Source organism: Balearica regulorum, chromosome 1, assembly GCF_011004875.1.
Source record: "Balearica regulorum gibbericeps isolate bBalReg1 chromosome 1, bBalReg1.pri, whole genome shotgun sequence".
Classification (NCBI taxonomy): domain Eukaryota; kingdom Metazoa; phylum Chordata; class Aves; order Gruiformes; family Gruidae; genus Balearica; species Balearica regulorum.
Window position 1 is genome coordinate 92,982,899 of NC_046184.1, and position 20,893 is coordinate 93,003,791.

Consider the following 20,893-nt stretch of genomic DNA (forward strand, 5'->3'; position numbering starts at 1 on the left):
AGTTGTCGCCCGGTGATGGAGGCTGTGCCGTGCGCGGAGCATGGTGAGGGGCGGTGGGGTGTCCCGGGTATGAGGGGGGGGTCCCAGTCCAGGCCTGACCCGTTCTCCTCTTCTCCGCCCGACAGGGTCCCTCTGCTTTCTGAAGACGGGCGTCCGCGATGGTCCCAACAAGGGGAAGAGCTTCTACGTGTGCGGAGCGCAGGGCCCGGCCGCCTGCAGCTTCGTCCTCCCGGCGCCGTAAGTGCGGGGGGGGGCGGGGAATATATGACACACGACTCTTGAGGGAAACTTAGTGCTATGTCAGCAGTCGTAAGCTTTTATTTTATTAGTCACGTAGTCTTTGAGAAGACTCTCCAAGTATTTTGTCCCAAATAATTGTTTTTGCGGTTGCTGTTCCCTGGGCAGCTCGTCTTGTCCTTATTCTTACGCTTTTCCTTTCCTCTTTTCAGTGTTCCTGCTTCTCACTGCTTGAGCCATGAGGGATGCATGGTGGAGCTGCAAGTCCTGGTTCAGCAGCAGGACAGAGATGAATACCAGTAAGTTCCTCAAAGCGGAAACAAAAGTTTGTTGAGAATGCTTGGAATTGTTTGATGGTGGCTGACTTGCAATTTCCATTTTGAATTGAAAAGGCTCATCCAGCATTGAGGCTTTTGCTTAACATGTTTCAGAACGTTTTCAATTTGTATTACCAATTATCTTCAACGGTATAAACCGAAGCAATCAGCTAATGTTTGTTTTTAACAATTGAACACGGCACTGTGAAGGGTTCATCCAAGACACACGATGGTTGTATCAAATTCATCAATTTTAATTCTGATAAAGTTCTCGCTGCAGTCCTGGTTGGCTGCCAGTTTGCTCCACAGTTGGCCTGTGCAACGTAACTAAAAGAATAGCTATTTTCTTACACCTTGAAATCATAGGACACTTCTGAGGCTCTGAACATAGACAATGTTTTTGCCTGAGCAGTTACTTTGTTATTGCTAAAATTAAAAAACAAACAAGCAAAAGCCCTAGGAGTCTTTATCCAGAGAACAATGCTTTTGTAAAAAGCTTTGTTGCCAATGTTCATGGCCTTTTGCTATGCATAAGTCTGGATGTGAATTGCAGATCAAGAGACCTTGTCTGTTATGTTTTTGGTGCAAAACACTTTTTAAAGAACGCTTAGAGTTCCTTTACTGGCTCCTGCAGTTCAAATCTTGTTTTATTCTTCTTTGGTAGGTTGTTTTACCGATGCCTTAAAAGTAAGTTGAATGGGAAGAAATGGTGCGGAAGCGTCCCATGGCAGGTAGGAATGTTTCATTTGATTATAGTATCGGCTTATTCCAGTATGACTTTTCATTCTGTATACCGTAATCACCTCTGAGACTACATAGTGGGAGGGTTTGCATTTTCTAGCTGAAAAGTGTATCAGCCTGCTGTCTTCAAGGTGAGACTTCTCTTACTTGTGAATTAATCACTGTTCTCCAGTCTTAGAAGAAACTTGATTTGATCTCTAGGTGTCCTCTTTTCTTGAGGATGATACTGTTGGGACTTGATCCCCAAAAACCACGGAAATGGCAAAGAAAGTAGAAAACCAGCAGTTTTGTTTTGTTTTCCCTGTAAAATGTTTATCCCAATCCTGTTAAAATGATAGGAAAGATGATCATAGAGAATGAAGTCTTACTTGAGATGATCAGGTTGTTATCAGGCTTTAATAATTTCTAAGTTAGCACTTGCTTTGTATACATTGCAGGATCCAAAAGCTACCAAAGTGTCAAAAGCCTTAGAATCCCAGCCCAGCATTGCACCTCTCTTCAATCCCAGTGGCCAAAGAAATCCTTTCAAGGTGATAGACAAGAATTGTGAACCATCATCCTGGAAACAAATTAAACAAGGAAACGGAGAGGAAAGTAAAGCAAAAGGAGTAAAAGCAGAGAAAGAGAGCGTGCTGATGTCACATAAAGAGAAGAAATCAACCTCTGATTCATCTATAGAGAAAGAACCTCTACAAGGACTGAAAACTAAAAAGAAGCAGTCCACGGGAAATAGGAGTGATCCAGAACGTAAGGAAGGCACAGTGCCTGGATCTAAACTTGGTCCTTCTGAGACCTGGAAAGGGAAAAACACCCTTTTGGAGGAAGAGAAATATGGTGGCAGTGAATCCAAGAAGTCTTCTGAATGTATGGAGAAAGAGCCAGGCGGGAGACCAAAGGTCTTTCCATTAAATCTTGGAAAGCAAAGTACAAGTACTAAGCCTCTAGAGGAGGAGCAGCAGCAGCTCAGAGAGAAAAGCTTAAAAAGCTGCGGCGATAAAGAAATCAGAGAGGAAGAATACATTGGTGGGAAGAACGGAGAGACGAAACCCATGTCTGAAGAAGATGCGATTTCCCCAGCAGTACCGCAGTCAGCCTTGCAACATGCTGCCCTGAAGGGAGGAGCAGAGGCAGCACTGCCCAAGACACAAATCAGTCCAGGGCTGGGACAGCCTGCTGATGAAGTCTCTGACAGTGGCACTGATGAAGTAGGAGTTGTTTATTCCTCATCAGGTAAAAGTAAACCTGAGAAATCAGTTGAGGGTTTGCAGGCAAGAGAGATTCTTGCAGGAAAATCAGGGAAGAGTGTACAGGGGACATCTTTGCCAGAAGCTGTGGCATCACATCACGTGGAAGGACCCCAGGACCCTAAAGCTCTTCACAACCATCTTGTAGTCCAGCTGAAGCAGAAGAAGGTAACTTACTGCACCTGTTATTCCTTTTTTTTTTTTTTTGGTTCTGTGTTCAGGGTGATTTCCCTTACTTGTGACAGGCATCACAATATGGTATCCTCTCACAGCAGAAACTCAAAATATTTGGATAGTTTAGGAAGGTGAGGCAAGGGAGGGAATTCAGCCTAGGCACAGGCTAGTTGTTTTAAGCCACATATGAGACATTTCCCCGTAAGATAAAAAAACCTTCTGCTTTTGGAGGTGCTCAGTTTTGGCCTGCCTGAGGTTGTGCCTGCCTTTTACCCAGAAAAGATGGAACGGTGCACAGCCACCTTAACCTTTTTAAATAATGTGGATGTTTCTGGTGGTCTCAGTAAATGGTCATAACTGTTGTCCTGCTAGTGTAGAAAGAAACATACAAGCAGGTTGAACTTTGGATGCTTTGAGAGATGTTAAGATTGTCCCAGTCACTTGACTACCTGTTCATCCTGTTTCATAAAAAGGAGGGGGCTGCATCCTTCCATCTCTTCTAAAGTACGTTAATGGTTGGTTTATTTTCTGCTAAAAGACTATTTAATCACACTGAATGGCACTTAAATGCTTTTTGGAGATTGCAGAACAGTATCAAAATACAAATTACTATGGCATAAGATTAGCGGTTTTAAACTTCTGGCTTGATTGTTCTCAGTTGGCAGAGTGCTTGGTAAGCACGCTCTGGTTCTGGATTCTTTTTTACTTCGCAGAGTACGTTGGCTACAGTGAACATTCAGTTGCTGCCAGATAAAGGGGAACGGTTATTAAAGCAAGTGCAGGATTTGGAAGCTGCACTTAGTGCTCTTAACATTTTGACAGCAGATACTACTGAAAAAGGTAGGGCTACTTTTTTTTTTTTTCTCCCCAGAAATTTGCAAAACAGTTTGTCTTACTGTAGTTGTTAATATTGAGGCAAAATAGCATACATTTATATATGGCATGTAGGCTATATAAAGTTTGTCTGTTGAGATTCACTGAAGATGAAAAGCGTTATTTCAAAGTGTGTGTCTGGGGAAGGATGAATGAAATAACTCAAATGAAGTTTGGTGGCTTCCCAAGAGAGTTTCCTCCCATGGTTAGGACCCAGGGCTAGTTCTGTTTCAGCTTTGACTACATGATTGAGGTAGGCATCCCTCTGAGAACTTGCCACTGAAGTGTTAACTCCCTCTTTGTTGCAGTATGGACCCGTGCTGCTTGTGCACCTTTTGGCTGCTGTGTCTGAATGTTCAAGTTACCAGATACAAGATAAGCAGCTTCCATTGTACCATTCCTGTAAAATGATATCCTAATTCTATTAAGTACTATAATCAATTGTGGAAGAGAGGCATTTCATTCAGTTGCCTGCATGATCACCTCAACAGGATAGTTAATTTGTAATCATAATATCAGTTGTCTTGATTAAAAGATTCAGTTTGACAATTCTGGAAACTGAAGATCTCTAGCAAGGAACTGGTAACTCACAGGACACCACACAACAAGCAATCCCAATGTCTTAGACCAGATCTGGTTTTAAGCAAGACAGACTTTTCCAGAAAAGGGAGAAAAGCTCAGACTTCTTGGCCCATTTGTTCTTGGATGTTTTGATAGTTTTTGTGACCAACACATTGACAAGATAGATGTCTTTAAAAGGAATAAATCCTCTGGGAACTGAGTGCACAACTGTCCTTGTGTTTGCACTAATCTGATCACAGTTGCAGAGTTCACTGTGTTGGTATAAACCAAGTATTGAGGCTTGAGCTGAACTGCATCACCTGTCGTGTAAGAGCAGGCTGAGAGCATGCATGTTACCAGTTGCGGTGGCTCAGCTGATGAGATAACCTGCTACCCTGCTGTTAAATCAGTGGGACCCCTTAATGATATTTTGCAAGCAGACCACTAGGCAAAACAAAGGCCCTTCTCTGGGCTGTAATGCAAGGCTATGATGTCCATTACGCAATCTTTTCAACCTGCAATTCTTTTCTTCTTAAGGGGAGGATAGCACAAGCAGTGGTTGCCGTGAGGAGTCTTTGCCAAACCCATTTGGGAGGCCAGGCGGTACAAAGTTGATAACACCACTACCGCTCCAGGATCCTACAGCAGGGACCTCTTCAGACTCACAGAGTCACCCCTCTGCTGCTGCTCCTTTGGGTTCCAGTGAATATTACAGCCGTGGTTTTGGAAGTAAGCATGGAAAGACTTTGTATCGTTAAAGAGAACACTGGTGAGGACTAATTCTGAAATACTCCTGCAATTTGTGGATATATGTGATGGCACTAAACTTTTTTTGTTACTATGAGCTGCATACTGTCCCCCCAGGCATCTGTAGCCACTGAGATCAGTCTCTGAGATGATGGATCTGCTTGGGAAAGTTAGCTTTGTAAACACATCTCATGCATTATACTGTGTCTTTCCAGTGAACTCTGGTGTGCAGAATCTATATGGAGGAAGAATGACAGAAGACCGAATCAGGGCTGTACACAATGCCACAAGTGAGGCTATTAATCATCTTTACAAATCTCTAGAATCCTGTCCGACAGAGCAGACAGCAGCTGAAGATCCTTCTGGATTGAAGGTGAGTTGGCAAGGATGGAGGATGTCATGCTGATGAATGAAGTATAACATCTGGGTGATACCCTGGAGCATCCCGTCCTTTCACACTTTGAAGTATTTTGCAGTTTTCATCCTACTGGAAGGAGGTGCTCTGATTACTTTTCATCCATGAGAGTTGCTTCAGATTGCCAATACTGGTCTCTTACCCTCTTGATGTGGTGTCTTTCAGAATATTTAGTGCTTGAATGAAGAAGTAGTGCCTCAGACAAAGCAACCAACACACAACCATTTGCTTGTATGTGACTGGTAGAGCAGAGGCAGGTGTCTAGTGAGGAACACACTGAGAACCTTCTTATTGTTCTTTTCTCCCAGTTAGGTCTCCCAGTGAGCTAGAAGAAAGTCTTCTAAAAAAGTGTTGCGGATGACCAAGTTCATGCAACCCAACAGACTCCAGAGTAGTCTGTTCTGATCTACCCAAAAGCAGCTCTTTATCAGGTGGTACAGAACCCATAGTTGAGGTTATGTGCACCTCTTGTAGAGGCATATGACAGTGTGTTGATGTATATATGTTGTCACTTGTCAGATCCTCTTGGGACCCTCTCAGTGCTGGGGAAGGCCATTTAATGTCTTATGATGAGAGCAGGTAGCCCCTCTTCCTTTAGGGGTCTTAGACTTGGTGAGGATAGTGGCAGTCTTCTCAATCCCTCTCCTTGACAGTGATGCCGAGATAGGCTTGGGTGGATTTTTCACCTGAATGAGCTGCCTTTACGTGCTCTCCGAGCACTGTGAGGCACTGGGTTGGTTTGTGCATAAACCAGCACAAACAGCAAGACTGACCTATGGTACTGCTGACCTCCTGTCTGCCGGAGTTGCTTATCTTGGGTATCCCCTGTCTGTGGGAAAAGGACAAGTAGGCAAACTCCTTTTAAGATTGTAGTAGGACTGTTCAACTGGATAATTTGGTACAGGAAACAAGTGTGTGAACTTTGTAAGGTGTTTCCTTCAAATCCTCTGTCTCACCCTCTCAGGTTCCACTGCTGCTGCACCAAAAACAGGCGCTCGCGTGGCTACTCTGGAGAGAGAGTCAGAGGCCGTGTGGAGGAATTCTGGGTAAGCAACAGAACAGGAAAGTGGATTTTGGGGGGCACACTTATGGCAGCGACGATTTGGCACATAACTTACTCGGAGGCCAATAACTAGTTATTTTGTAGGCATGTTGAAGGGGCTTGTTTTTCTGTGACCTTTGACTGATTACAGCTATTAATCCATTACTAAATCATATTCTGAAATGGTCGTATGTGTATTTTTATTTCCAGGGTTCCCTAGGGCAATTTCTGTTGCAATATTTACCTCAGTGTAGATCTGAGCTAGGGGAGCTCATTTCTGCAGGTCATCACAACTTCTGTGTGTCTCTTTCCAGCGGATGACATGGGCTTGGGGAAGACTCTAACGATGATTGCTCTCATTCTGGCCCAGAAGCAGCTGAAGCCAGAGAAAAGAAAGGAGACATTAGAAATATGGCTGTCCAAAAATGGTACAGAATTGTTTCCATCATACAGTATATACATGATGATGCAGTGCCATGTGAAATGCCTAAAGCGTTATAGGTTAATGGCTTATAAAACAACAGACTCTATCTGCTCACTTCCCTTCTGTAGGGAAATTCCATTGGGCTTAATGTTTACTGGACACCCTTGCAAGGCCTTTCTCTTGATCAGTGTCGTTGGTTCTTCCATTGAATGTGTAGGGTTTCCCAACTCATTCCTTTATATGCTTTTGGGATTTATTTTTTCTTTTTATTGATCAGTTTCCTGAACCAGTGAAAGCCAGCAAAAAGTTTGCATGTGTTCAAAAAACTATGATAGTTTTTGTAGCATAAGGACTTACGTTAGTTACTACTTACCTCCCTGTGACTGATTTCTGTCCCCCTCCAAGATTACTTTCATCGTGTCCATAGAGATAAGGGATGTTAGAATTTTTAAAGAGTATTGTTTCTGTGTCCACAACCTGTTGCTGTTTCCATCGTCTCAGAACTGATTGGACTATTTTTTCCTGTCTTGCCAAGTTTACTGACTGTGTGTTTGTTTTTTCCTGTGTGGTTCAAAATGGTAACATTTCAGTCTTCTAGAATAGTAAAGAAGAATTTATTTGGGTACTGTATTCTCAGGAGAAATCAGGGTTAGTTCCTGAATTCTAACCTTTCAGCTTACCCAAAGGAAGCCCACAGATATATAACCTGAGTGGACAGGAAGTGATGCAATAGTGTTTAAGTAGAGGTTTTTTCCCACCCAGAACTAACAGTCCCCAAGAATGCAATGTAGAGATATCCGCTTCACAAACTGTTCTCACAGGAAAAGTGGTCCAATCTTCTTAATTGTCCTGACTTTCTAAAACTTCTGCCTTTGTTGTAATCTAATGTGAAGACATTGAAACCTGTCTGCAATATTTCCCTGCAGATTCCACTGTTATCCCTTCCCACAGCACTTTAATCGTTTGTCCTGCATCCTTGATCCATCACTGGAAGAAAGAGATTGACAAACGCGTGGGCTATGGCAAACTGAGGGTCTATTTGTACCATGGGCCAAACAGAGATAAACATGCAGAGGTGTAAGTGCTAAACCATAAATATGACCAAGAAAAGTAAAATACTACTTAGCAAGAGACTGTGTATGTCAGAGTTGAAATTCAGTGGCTGTAGAATAATGGAAGAACCTGAAGTATGGAAACATGGAGGATCCAGAAGGTCAGGCTGATGTCTGCTGTCAAGGTGTTTGTAGCAAAACCTGTATGACCTGTACCCATGCTGAGTGGTTTTGGTGCAGGCTATTGCTGTTCCTGATAACAAAAAGAGTATATATTCTGCAAAACATCGCTTGCTTGCAGAGATCGTCAGTAGCAGTTTCCTTTTGGTTCTATTTTTTTTTTTTTCTTTTCAGCTGTATGTATAGACAGAAAATACTCTACACCACCTTAAGCCATGCTGAGCGGTATTTCTAGGTGCCAGATTCTAAGTAGTGTTCATCTCATGTGGTGTGTGTTCTGTACCATAGACTTTTACTGTTGTCTTGAGCTTGCTGAGTCTACTGTAATCCATAAAATGGGGACAGCGTGCCCTTCCTGTTTGACTGCTGTGAAGCTCAATTTTCTGTAAAATTCTGAATTTCAGCTCTTGTACAGGTGTGTGGTTCTTAAACCTTGACCGTGCATTTTGTCTGCCTTGCAAAATGAATTCCTCATTTGTTCTTGCTCCTGATTGCTACTTTCCTTTTATGCAGGCTCTCTGAATATGATGTTGTTGTCACAACCTACAGCCTTCTCTCCAAGGAGGTTCCCACAAGCAAAGAGGAGGGGGAAGTCCCTGCTGAGGACTATGATGTGAGGGTGAGAAGCCATAGCGTTGATAGAGGATTAATGTTTTGTTCTGAAGTGTTGCACACCATTATTGTTTCAAGGAGCACCTTATGCTACAGTGAGCAGCAGGTTGAATAATTTTTTTTTTCCCCTGTAAGTTCCCTGCTGAGTTTGCACAAGAAAAAATTAAGTGATGAGAGAAAGTACTGTGAAGTGCAGAAGAGAGCAGGGAAAAATATTGACAAGAAATCTGTTCTGTAGTAATGTAGAATACACTACATTGAATATAATTGAAATGTCTTAGAAAGTAATTTTAAGAGTGCAAGATGAATCTCATGCTCCTCCTTTTGAGGCGAGACCATGAGGGAACACTAGAATCTTCTGTTGGTGTTCTTTGCTGAAGCACCAACATCGCTTTAAACTAGCAGAAATCTGTTGCAATCTAGATCTTGCTCTTAAAGCAAACGGGCCTTTGAATCTCCTGAAACTTCAAGGTGGCACCTGTAAAACTGTAGAGAGATCCTGCATTTAAAAGTACAGGATATGCCCTAATAGAATAATTGTATGTGTTCCTTTGTCCCAGCCTAGCCAAATTGTACTGATATGGAATATCTCGTGGGAAGGAAGAAGCAATAAAATGTTAAAAGCAAGAAAAACAGCAAAAGATTAGAAATTGTCATCAAGAACAGGCAAATGTTATATTCTTTGTCTTACAATCTTTCATGGAAGCTTTAGAGAGATGATTTTTTTGAGACCACCTCTTACCTGACAGTAAGAGCTCAGATTACTGCTTACTAACATCAGGAAATTGCTTCTTGCTGGAAAAACATGTTTGCTTCTGGCATTTTAGAGAGCCTAGCAAGGTTATTGTGCTGGGTGATAGTCTGCTTTTTCTTTCAGAGTGGGTCATCTCCCTGTTCCCCTCTGCTCAGGGTAGCTTGGGGTCGAGTTATATTGGATGAAGCTCACAATATCAAAAACCCAAAGGTTCAAACCTCTATAGCTGTGTGCAAACTGAGGGCCAGTGCCAGATGGGCTGTCACCGGGACGCCAATACAGAACAACTTACTGGACATGTACTCTCTCCTCAGGTAAGCTGGCTGCATGCGAACACGTGGACAGGGCTCCAATTCCAGTAATTCTTCACTGATGAAGTGCTGAAGTTGTTTCTAAGTTTGAGAGGTTTCTGAGATGTGTGGGGTAGCGAGACTAGTTATCTTAATACTTCAGGCACTGAATTGCAAAGGCTGTGGCTGAGGCATTGAGCAAGGCTGACCACACGTCTACTGTTGCATGAAGCTATTCTGCTTTCATAGAGGACAAAGGGGAAATTGTGTCAGATCTCCTACGTGTCCAAGATGAATATCCACAAAACCAATTTTAATGAACAGAAGTTTTGTGCAATAATCCTTCTTCCTACCAGGGCAGCCTGGGAGGACCTTATTAAAGAGTGTTGTGCTACAAGGGCACTGAAGGAAAGCATGAAAACTTTGGCTTCTCTAAACAAATGATAAGCAGGTTAAACTCTGTGCTCCTCGTTGCTGACAAGAAAAAGTTTACGAAGGGTGCTGGAGAACTGAAGACTTACATTTGAAATTAATTTTGGATAATTTGATTTGGATAATTTGATAATTTAATTAGGAGGTACAGGAGTTTGAAATAACAAATGACTATGCTTTTTGGTGAGTGCCTGTGCTTCTTGATGCCCTTCACTTACTGATGATGCTTGAGACATAATGAGCAAAGAGGAGGAGATGGGTATAGAACCAGAAAGATGCTTTCACTGTGCTAGTGATGGTAAGACATTTGATCAAACCAGTTATTGTTATCGTTACACTGGAAGTCTCTTACTGCTCCTAGGAGTTGTGGTTCAACTGGAAGTGGTTTGTTTTGGATCACAAGGAATTTGGTTCTGGTGATTCAGGAGTAACTGAAGAACTCTTCTTCCCTTGGTATGAAGTTTCCTTCCCTCATGCCATAGGTTTCTACGTTGCTCTCCTTTTGATGAGTACAAGGTGTGGAAGTACCAAGTAGATAACAACACAAAAAAGGGAGGAGAGAGGCTGAGTCTGTTAACCAGGAGCCTCTTATTACGGAGAACTAAGGACCAGCTGGATTCAACTGGCAAGCCCTTGGTAAGAACTTCACCCTCCACAACTAGCCAATCATTCCATTACTTTCCTTGCAGCAGCCAGTCAGTTCTTTACATGCATAAGTTTGTTAATGGGTGGGATTTACTGTCTATTGCAGTCTCTTGAGCAAGAGGAGTTGAATGCCTGTGTGATGCTTTGATGGCTTATCCAGAGGCAGAAAAATAAAGAATTAAACTCTTTGGTTGTAAGTCACGTGCAGAGGAGAATATGTTAAATAATTGCAAGTAGATGCCCAGTTACTGGAAAGGTAGTCTAGGTCTCTGAGCTAGCCTAGATTTCTGAGAATCAAAGCTGCAGCATGTCAGATGGATCTACTGTGTGCAGGGGCATTGCCTTTTGCGTTACTCTTTACAAATAGTCCGTTAAAGTGAGTATTAGATTATTGGTGTGTCTGTAAGCTGTTAAAAGGTGTAGCTTTAGTGTACTGTCTGATTCTGAATGGGGAACTTAGAAGCTACTTTTACAACACAATAAATGATTCCCTCCATGTGGAAGTCAATGCCTAGTTGTTTATGCCTTTTGTTGTCAGATAATTTGTGTCAGTTTAACCCTGCTGACCAGCAGCTAAAACAACCATGCAGCCATTTGCTCACCTCCCCCTCCCCCTCCTCCCAGTGGGATGGCGAAGAGACTGAAAAAGGGGGGATGGGAAGCAAGACTCATGGATTGAGATAAAGACAGTTTAATAGGACAGGAAAGGAACATCAATAATAATGATGGAATATACAAAACAAGTGAATAACACAATCTTTTACCACCTGAAGCAGATGCTCAGCTACTTCCCAAGCTGCCCTGCCTCCTGGCCAGCCCCCAGTTACATATGCAGCATGACGTTACATGGTATGGAATATCCTTTTAGCCAGTTTAGGTCAGCTGTCCTGGCTCTGTCCCCTCCCAGCTTCTGGGGTGCCTCTTGCCTTCTCGTCAGCAGGGCAGTATGAGAAGCTGAAAAGTCCTTGACTGCTTGGCAACAACTGAAATATTAGTGCGTCGTCAACATTATTCTCATCCTAAATCCAAACCACAGCACCATACCAGCTGCTAGGAAGAAAACTAACTTTATCCCAGACAAAACCAGGACAAATTGGAATAAAGATTATCATCTTAAGTATTAACCAGGCTACTTGGAGTTCTGTAGGTATCTATATTGTGTCATAATTGCATTAATATGAATAATGAAGAAACAAACAGCTATCTTCTGAAACTTAGAATACTGTGTTAAATCTTGGAACCCTGCTGTTTGTGATGCTGTATAAGATTTTTGCACTATATACATCTGATCCTGCGTATTTTTATTTTAGGTATCTCTGCCACAGCGTAGCACGCAGTTGCATCAGTTAAAACTTTCAGCAGAGGAACAATCCGTGTACAATGTGCTCTTTGCAAGATCCAGGTATGAATGTGGAAAGAGATAGGGTATTTTGTGGTTTTGTTTCCTACTGGTGTGAAAAATTGGAAAGAGAACTTCACTTAAGATGAGAAGAGCTTTTGGACAAATTCCTGTTAATTTGTTCCCTGACTACCTGTCAAGCATGTTTCAAAATATATTGCTTGTTCTAGTTAAACAAAACTGGTTTTTTTTGTGATCATTTGTGACTGAATGATTAATGAAACCTTTCTTACCTTAATGTGTCACCAGCTTGCTTGTTAAGCTCAGGTCCCTCTTGCCTTTTGTTTTTCTTTCCTGCTGTAAATCCCACAGTCTTTGTCCTGTTTTTCCAGGTCAACGCTACAATCCTACCTAAAGAGACAAGAACAGAAAAATGAAGGCAGAGAGTATGCTGGTGGTAACCCGTTTGAGAAAGGTTTGAGCACACCCTCCCCTGAAAACATTTGCAGAAATGACTCTTAAGTGTGCAATTAAAGAGTGGGAACAGACCTGGCCACATGGGATCAGGACTTAAACGTTCTTTGGAAAATGCTTTGCTGCTCCCCTGACATTAGAAGAATCCTACCATGCTATTCCAAAAGTCTGTTCTCGCTATTGTGGCTCTGGGCAAATCTCTTAACCTCCCTGGTTCTAAAATTCCCTTCTGAAATAAAGATCTAATTGCTCAGAGAAGAGATGTATCAGTATAAGGTATGTGGTACTCTCATTTGTCTTGTTGTCTTTTTTTTTTTTTTTTTTTTTTTTTTTTAAAGTTGAGTTTGATAGGTTCCTGTGCTAAATCAGGTATTTGGTTGGCTGTTGATTCTTGTCTCTTATTGATGAAACTTGCTGGAGTTGGCTGGGCAGTGGTTGGAAATGCCCCCAAGAGCTTTTCATGTTTTCTTTTCCTTTCTTGGCAGTTGCACAAGAGTTTGGGATGAGCCAGAGGGAATTTCTAGCAGGCTCCCAAAGTGCCTCCCAGGTCTCAAGTACTGTCCACGTCTTGTCCATGCTGTTGAGGCTCCGTCAGTGCTGCTGCCATCTCTCCTTACTGAAAGTGGTAATTGCATTGTATTGTAGTGGTGTGGGGTTTTTTTGTGGGGATTTTTTAAGTGTTTGTGTAAGTTAACAGACTTTGTAACATCCCTGCATCCCTTAGCTAGGGGTCTATGAACCGAGCCATTTCTAGGACTGTGTGTTTTAGAGACCAAGAGGTTTTAGATGGGCATACCTCCTACTGAAGAGCTCCCTAGCATGGCCTATGTGGGCAGCTATGTCTCTGGAAATACCTTTATTCAGATAAAAGAAATGGGATTTTAATGGCTAAGAAGTCTTAATCTTAACCTAGTCTTGAAAAGTGCACAAGTCCACAAGTGTAGCCTGTTTCAAAGCCTTGTGTGTTGGCGAGCTCTGTAAGCGCCTTGACTGAAGTTTCCTTGCATGAAGTAGACTAATCTTTCAGAAGTTCTTTGCTCTGTCATAGAAAGCAGCTGTAGAATAAGTCAAGATACTAAGGGAACAGGCAAGGATTTATCTTCTAACATCTTTAATCCTGCAATTGTTAAATGCTATGGGAGGGGGAATCTGTGGAAACTGGACCACAGAAAGCAGTTAAGCTCACGTGCTTTGCCTATGCTGCCCCTTCTTGGGGCAGAATAAGGGGCCAAAGGGATTCTCAGTCTGACCCAGTAGTGTTTCTTAATCGTTCTGTTTTCATATTGCATAGCTTTCTTCAAACATTGTGCAGACTGTGGATCAGTACTGAATTTGATCTCAGGCTTGACTATGATCCCTTATTACATTGCTTTCTTTCCCACAGGCTCTGGACCAAGCTAACTTGAACAGTGAAGGTCTTTCCCTCTCCATTGAGGAACAACTTAGTGCTTTGACCCTGTCTGAGCTCCAGACTCCTGATTCCAAGTCAACAGTCTACCTTAATGGCACAGCTTTTAAAACAGATATCTTTGAAATCACCAGGGAGAGCACCAAGGTATTCTGGTTGTGGTTTTCTTACCTTCCTTGAGAAGCTTGGATTTCAGCACTTTGCCTTTTAAATCGTTAATGAATTGTCACAATTGGTAATTGCAGATCAGGCTAAATTGGCAATTTAGATGAAATCAGGTGAGGAGATTGATAGTCTGCTGAACCCCTTCTGGGAAGGCTCCAACTTAGTTGATGGCTACTGCCAGTATAGCTGTGAGAATCTAACTGTGCTGAAAATCTGTCAGTGCAAATCTTGAGCACTGGATTCACAGGACTTTAGAAGAGCATGCATGTAAGAGCATGGTGCTTGTGAAGAGCTAGAAAAAATGGGATGGCAGCAATACTTGGCTTCTCATAGGAAGGTTGGAATCTATAAAACATGTTTGTATGGTTTGATTTCTTAACCCTGTTTTTCATGGTGGGGGTGTTCCTACTACTAACTGTTAAAATATCTTGAAAGTCTGAGCATGGAAGAAATTCCAGTTGAAGAGTTACTTTGATCACTTCCTATTTTACTGAAGAATAGCCAAGCGTGAGCTGGGTTATGACAGCAAGCAGACTAACTTTTTTTTTGTCCTGCAGATAGCTCACCTCTTGGCTGAACTGAAAACTATTCAGAGTCAGTCTGAGTATCAGAAAAGGTTAGTAAACATGTCCTTCAGTCATAGTGATTGAGGGAAGCATCTCTGTTGACAGCAGCAGAAATAGTTTAAAACAATTGAATACAAAACTGCTGGTATGGTAAAATGGTGGCAGTACTGCAGTAGTTGAAAGCAGATTTTTAGGGGAGGTGGAAAAATCCAAGACAAAAGAGGGTAGTTTAAGATGTCGGTAAGTGTAAACATAAGGGAATGTGTGAGGATTCTCAGGCCTTGAGGCCCAGGAGGACTCTCTTTTTATCCATAGAATGAATTAGGAGTAATTTGTTTGCGCTGAGAAATATTTGCTTTCAGCTCTGCAACATCACCACCTAAAAAAAAAAGTGGAGGAATAAAGTAGTGGTTAAAACTGAACCTGATTGAGATAAAGGGATGCATTGATCAGAGGACTTAAGTGTTGCTGAAGTCCCGCAGCTCTTGCTGTGCGAGGTCTGTCTGTCTGCTCTGCACCAGACTGCAGTGTTGCAGTTTTTTCTGCTTGTTTTTGTTAAAAAATGTAGAATGCAAGTACAGGTCTGTGGCTGCAAAGTAGTTATACCTGTGTTATGTTGTGGTGGGTTGGAAGGGGAAGCCCTGTTCTTGGGCAACTCCAGAGTTCCACCATAGATAGAAAGCTTTTTTCCAAAGTCTTTTCCAAAAAGCATTCCCACCATAAGAATGGGAACACCAGCATTACTTTTGTTCCCTACCAAAAAGCTATCAAACAAATTTTTGCCTCCCAAACTGTTTAATCCAAAAAACACGGGGAGTGAGAGGCCCAGGAGAATCCAAGTTTGGTGTTGCTATTGATTCATTTTGCAGAAAAAGTTCAGAATTGTGATTGGTAGGTGGCAAGGTAAAATCCAAAAATAGAGGTGAAAGACTCCTTAGACTTAACTTCTCTGAAGGTTATTGGGTATTAGGCTTCCACAGCAGATTCTACCACTACATCTACAGGTGAATCCCTTTCTGAATTGGGAAGGGATTGGCTCCAGTTTGCAGTGGAAAAGAGTGCCTGAATCATTGTCTTGTCTTGGGTGAGACACTGCAATAACCAAACTGTTACAGTACACAGAGAACTTGTTCTAAACTCCCTTTTCTCTCTCTCTTCAGTGTTGTCGTCTCTCAGTGGACGAGTATGTTGAAAGTTGTGGCGGTGCATCTCCAGCAACTAGGGCTGAAGTACGCAACAGTGGATGGCTCTGTCAATCCTAAACAGAGAATGGATGTGGTAGAAGAGTTCAATAACAATCCCAAAGGGCCTCAGGTATGCAATCAGAGTAGGGAAATTAGTTACTAGTGCTGCTATGAGCAGCTTTGATAGCTGACTTCATGATTCAGTTTGCCACTTTCATTTGGACCTCCAGGTGCCAAGATCAGCAGGGAAAGAGGCAGCTGTAAAAACAAATGTACATCTTATAATGGGCAGGAGCAGCTGCTAAAAAGCTCCTTTTGATGTTAACCTCCTGTACTGAGATCATCTGACCCCAAAGCTAGTTCAAAGGTGGTCCAAATCTTCGGTGTGTTCAAATATGTTTTTGCCACCAATTGTAATGTGGAAGACGTGGGGCCAATTAGCTCTATGCAGAGTGGGTTGGTTGTTTCCAGCTCATTCTTCTGCATTGGAAGATGTTTGTTTATATATATCACCTTCTTGCCAAGGAACCTGGAAGACTTTCTTGTTGTTTTCCAACACATCAGATACTTTTTGCCAGACTAATCTTTTTGAGAAGAGAGGATGACAATTGAATCTGTGAATGAGGCTAGAATTAACAAGAACATAACGCACCCTGGTATAAAGATAGGAAGATTGGGACTGGGGCAAGAGAAGTCAGTTTTGCACACATCCACAATAAGATGATCTCGTGTGATGACTTTCATTTTTGAGTTGTTGGGGGGGGTGTGTTTAAATACTGATGAACTACAGTGTGTTGGCTTCTTGAAAATGGCTTCTAGTCTGAAATTTTGGCTGCGGGAAGGAAGCTTGCCAGCTGACTAAAGATACCTGAATCCAAAGGAGAACTGTTCATAGTGATTACACTTTCATCTGGGCACTGACGTTCCTGTGATTAAGGCGGGTCAGGCTGTCTCCTCTAAGAATGGTTCTCTGACTGGAAGGGGAGAATGTAGTACATTAGCTTGTGTTCTTTGCTGGATTTCTTGAACAAGCTGCTATCTACAAAATAGGTATTTCTCCTTCTAGCTTTGAACTTAGAGCTGGCATTTGTTTATGAATAGCTGACCCTTAAACAAGATCAGGGTTTTAAGGTACCATACTATGAAAATGAGTAATATATATAGCAAGTGTCTCTGTCCTTAATTGAGTTCTCTTCCTGTTGTACAAGAAATCTTCCCTAAATTGACCATCTGCTATATCCCTGTTCCTCCTCAGCTACTCATCTTTTTCTAAAAACTAGGTTATGTAGAAACAGTGATAGGAGTAGCAGGCCATTTTGGCCCAGTTGCCTGTGTTTACGTAATCATTGTCGTTAATTCAGAGTTGGTGCCAATTGGTCCCATTGTTGGCAACAGACTGTCATCAGAGAGGCCGGTTGTTTGAGTCAGACATGGCAAGAGTCTGAACTTTTCAGTCCTTTAGTCTGTAAAAATACATAATAAATACACACATGTAATATAAATATGATAAACAGATCCTTTGGTTCAAATTAATATGTGGAATATATGAAGTATTAATTTTCTGGAAACAAGCTCCTTAATTTAACTCTCTTTTGGCCTTTGAAGGTAATATTGGTCTCGTTGCTGGCTGGAGGCATTGGCCTGAACTTGACTGGAGGAAACCACCTCTTTCTCCTTGATATGCACTGGTAAAGAGAAATAAAAGTTCCATCTTGGAGGATATAAGTAGGGCACGCTGCTTGCTTTCTCACCATGTGTGTTGTGATGCCCAGTACCAACTGGGTTAGGAGTGAAGCGTTTAGCTGAGAGTAAAGACTAGTGATTACTTATGGAAAAGTTTTTATTACAGCCTTCTTCCAAGACACTTATTTGTCAACCCAGCGCTCACAGAGCATTCACTGCCATGAAATACAGTTCTGTAGGTGTTTTTTAAAAAAAAAAAAAGAAAAGAGAGAGAAGGATAAAATCCAAAGAAGCAAGTACACAGTCTGTATCACAAAAGGATACTGGGGATTTGGCAGTCCCTGGCTTAATTTCTTACAGTAATGAAAATGGTGCAGTAATGTCTACAGGGAACTTGTCTTGAAACAAATCAACTGTGTTGGGCATAGTCAGTAGTCAGGCATACCTAGTGTACCTTGGGGCTTTACAGGGCTATGAAAATAGTGCATATGAGCTCCTAATATTTATGTTGTGTCTCATCAAAGTCAGAATCACAATTTTTTTGAACTAAATGTTGCTCATGGGAACTTACAAAGCAAACTAATGTGCTTCAGTACAAAACCAGCTGCTGAGTAGCAGCATTAAGGAGATGTTTGTACAATATGGAAGTTATGCGAACAAATATTCCCTGTAACCATGTGTCAAACAGAACCATTTCTTACATAAATATTCTTGAGTGAAGGCTTCTTTCAATGGAGTTTGCCTGCCTTCTTCACCCTCCTCTTTCCTCACCAGCTACTCGGCTTTCTCCGAGTGCTGACTATTGGCTAGAAATACAGGGCTACATGGAACAGTGGTTTAATTCACACAGCTGACTTTGTGTGGAGCTGTAGCATACCTCTACCAAGGGCAAAGGGAAATACTGTTGGGGTGATTATTGGCAATCAAGCTAGTAAACCCAAGGTAACCTGGGAGCAGTTTTAGTTCTACAGAAGGCAGTGACAGGATGCTCTAGAGGTAGGTAAATGAGGCAAGCTTTGATATTTCAATTATTCCTGAATATAAGCCCTTAACATTTTTATTATATATTTTTTTTTTTAACCTGGCAGGAATCCTGCTCTTGAGGACCAGGCATGCGACCGCATTTACCGAGTGGGGCAGCAGAAGGATGTTGTGATACACAGGTCAGGATTTTCCTTGGCAGTAAATGAGGCTGTTGCTGCTCATGTACTGTCTGGCTTTAGTTGGTGAGACAAGGCCTTAGTTTGAGGTTTGTTTCTTTACCTAAAGCTAGGCACAAGGTCTGACGGTGGGATTGGGGTTTAGGAACCGACATAGAGATGACATGAAAATGTTTCGATGCGGCACTTGCCTGCATGTTGCTGTCCTGATAGCTAGCAGCGGCTTATTGTTTTTCAACCTGTAGTTTAGTGAGAATGACCTGTTCAATCCTGAGAGCAATTTGGGCACTAAACCATTTCTCTGTTCTTAGTGAGTGGAGATTTTTCACCATGCTCCCTAAGCCTGGACCTTTCTAATATCACTAACATAAACATAATAGAGCACTTCTAATAAGTGGCAAAGTTGGCCTTTAGAAAAAGGATCCGTAACTGTAAGTACTAAAAGGCTAGCTTACTTAGTGTAAATGCACAGCAAATTCAAAGAAACTGGAATCTAAAATACTATTTTGTGTACGATGCTTTTAGTATAATGGGTGCCATCAGTTATCAAACAATCATTACAGGATTTTGTCACTGAATTACTATTGCTTCAGATGACCAAAGTTGAGGCCTAAAGTACATCAGACTTTTATTTGAGATGTTACAATATTTAGATATGAGAACAGCTGTTTTCTGTGCACAGGTATATTTTTGTCAGTCTCATAATAGGCTGTTAATTTTTAAGTGAGATAAATCTTTGGAAATATGCTGGGGAAGTACTGATATAATGCTGACACTTTTTCCTAGCAGTTGAGATGATGTGGCTTTGTTGCTTTTGGGGTTTTTTTAGGTTTGTCTGTGAAGGAACGGTAGAAGAAAAGATCGTACAACTCCAGAAGAGGAAGAAAGTTCTTGCCCAGCAGGTGCTGTCAGGAAAAGGGGAGGCCTTCACTAAGCTTACTCTGGCTGACCTCAAAATCCTCTTCGGCATATAATTACCCTTTATGATACGCAATGGAAAGTGATTTTTATACACAAGTATAAAATCTACAAGTAACTGCAGCCTTCAACGAAGGACTGCTGTTTTAAGGTGGTCACTTACTTTGCACAAATAACTACATTTTTGTAACTGTTCCAGGACGAGAAGTGGTCAACTTCAGGAATTTTGTTTTAATACTAAAATTAGATCGTTTATCCAAAGGTTAATAAAATTATAAATTAAGCTATTGTTTTAAAACACTTTTGAATAAATATTAAAAACAAACATTTGCTTTTTTTTTCTTCATTTCCTACATATGCTTTTTAGTTAGAAAACTAACTTTCCTCTTCGGGCCAGAAGAAGCACAGGCATAAGTGAAACAAGAACAAGAGAGGTAAGTGTGAGGTAGGAAAGTGCAGAGGTTGGGTGGGCATGAAGGAAGCAAAAAAAATTTTGAGCATGATACTGTAAGAAGACTATATAAACTTTAGAATGTATAAGTAACAAAACTAAGGAAGGACTTTGAGGAATACTTCATTTTCTCTTTTGTTCCTTAGGAGGACTTTTATATCTAAGTGAAGAAGCATTTCTCTACCCTGCTCAAAATATTTATTCAAGCAGGGAAGTAGATTTTTGTTATGTTCCTGTGAAACAGTACCTGAATTCCTGATTGTTGTGGTTTGTCTTTCTGAGTATTAAATGGTGTAACATTTCGTCAGTGCAAACCTTTTAATGTACAGACTATTTTTCCTTAGAAGATGCTCTCATTTTTTTAATAGTTGATGAGTTGCAAGTCCTTGATTAATTGTTTATATTCTCTCTCCTATCAGAAGTGGTATGTGCAGGTGAGTGAAGTTTCTAGGCAATTTTTTTTTTTTTATTGGTAATGCATCTTCCCTGCTTCCATCTCCCTCTGCTGTGTCCCTGGCCGTATCCACTGTATATTCTGGTTTTCTATTGATTACGCTGTTTCTCTGGGATTTGGCCCAGTTCCTGTAAGTTCCATACCAAACGAGGACCTTCAAAGAGTTTATTTCTAATGCTAAGTGGTAGAACATGACCCCTTAGAGTGCTGATAGGAAACTAGATATTGCATCCTACATGGTTGTTCCCTGTGGAATAAGATAATAGCATTTGGTAGGCTTTTGAGTGCAGGAGAGACCTTCAGGTTCCTGTTAGTACAACAGTGTCCTGGTGCAGTATGATATGGCTGTGT

At 41.6% G+C, this 20,893-nt stretch overlaps 1 protein-coding gene across 2 annotated transcripts; it reads left to right on the forward strand.

Annotated features, from left to right (window-relative positions):
* Position 1: 1 nt before the first annotated feature.
* Positions 2 to 19,962, forward strand: TTF2 (transcription termination factor 2). 2 transcript variants are annotated; one of them, XM_075766209.1, is made up of 23 exons: positions 2 to 43; positions 126 to 237; positions 450 to 536; positions 1,219 to 1,285; positions 1,733 to 2,707; positions 3,427 to 3,553; positions 4,685 to 4,876; positions 5,110 to 5,267; positions 6,274 to 6,355; positions 6,666 to 6,779; positions 7,702 to 7,852; positions 8,521 to 8,626; positions 9,497 to 9,687; positions 10,578 to 10,731; positions 12,051 to 12,142; positions 12,472 to 12,554; positions 13,039 to 13,178; positions 13,938 to 14,108; positions 14,684 to 14,742; positions 15,853 to 16,006; positions 17,482 to 17,564; positions 18,648 to 18,722; positions 19,549 to 19,962. In XM_075766209.1, exons 1-23 carry the CDS (start codon positions 16 to 18, stop codon positions 19,691 to 19,693), a joined length of 3,546 nt encoding a protein of 1,181 aa, XP_075622324.1. In that variant the 5' UTR covers positions 2 to 15; the 3' UTR covers positions 19,694 to 19,962. The 2 variants fall into 2 exon arrangements, with proteins under 2 accessions (XP_075622324.1, XP_075622329.1); XM_075766214.1 differs by lacking the exon at positions 18,648 to 18,722.
* The last annotated feature ends 931 nt before the right edge of the window (positions 19,963 to 20,893 follow it).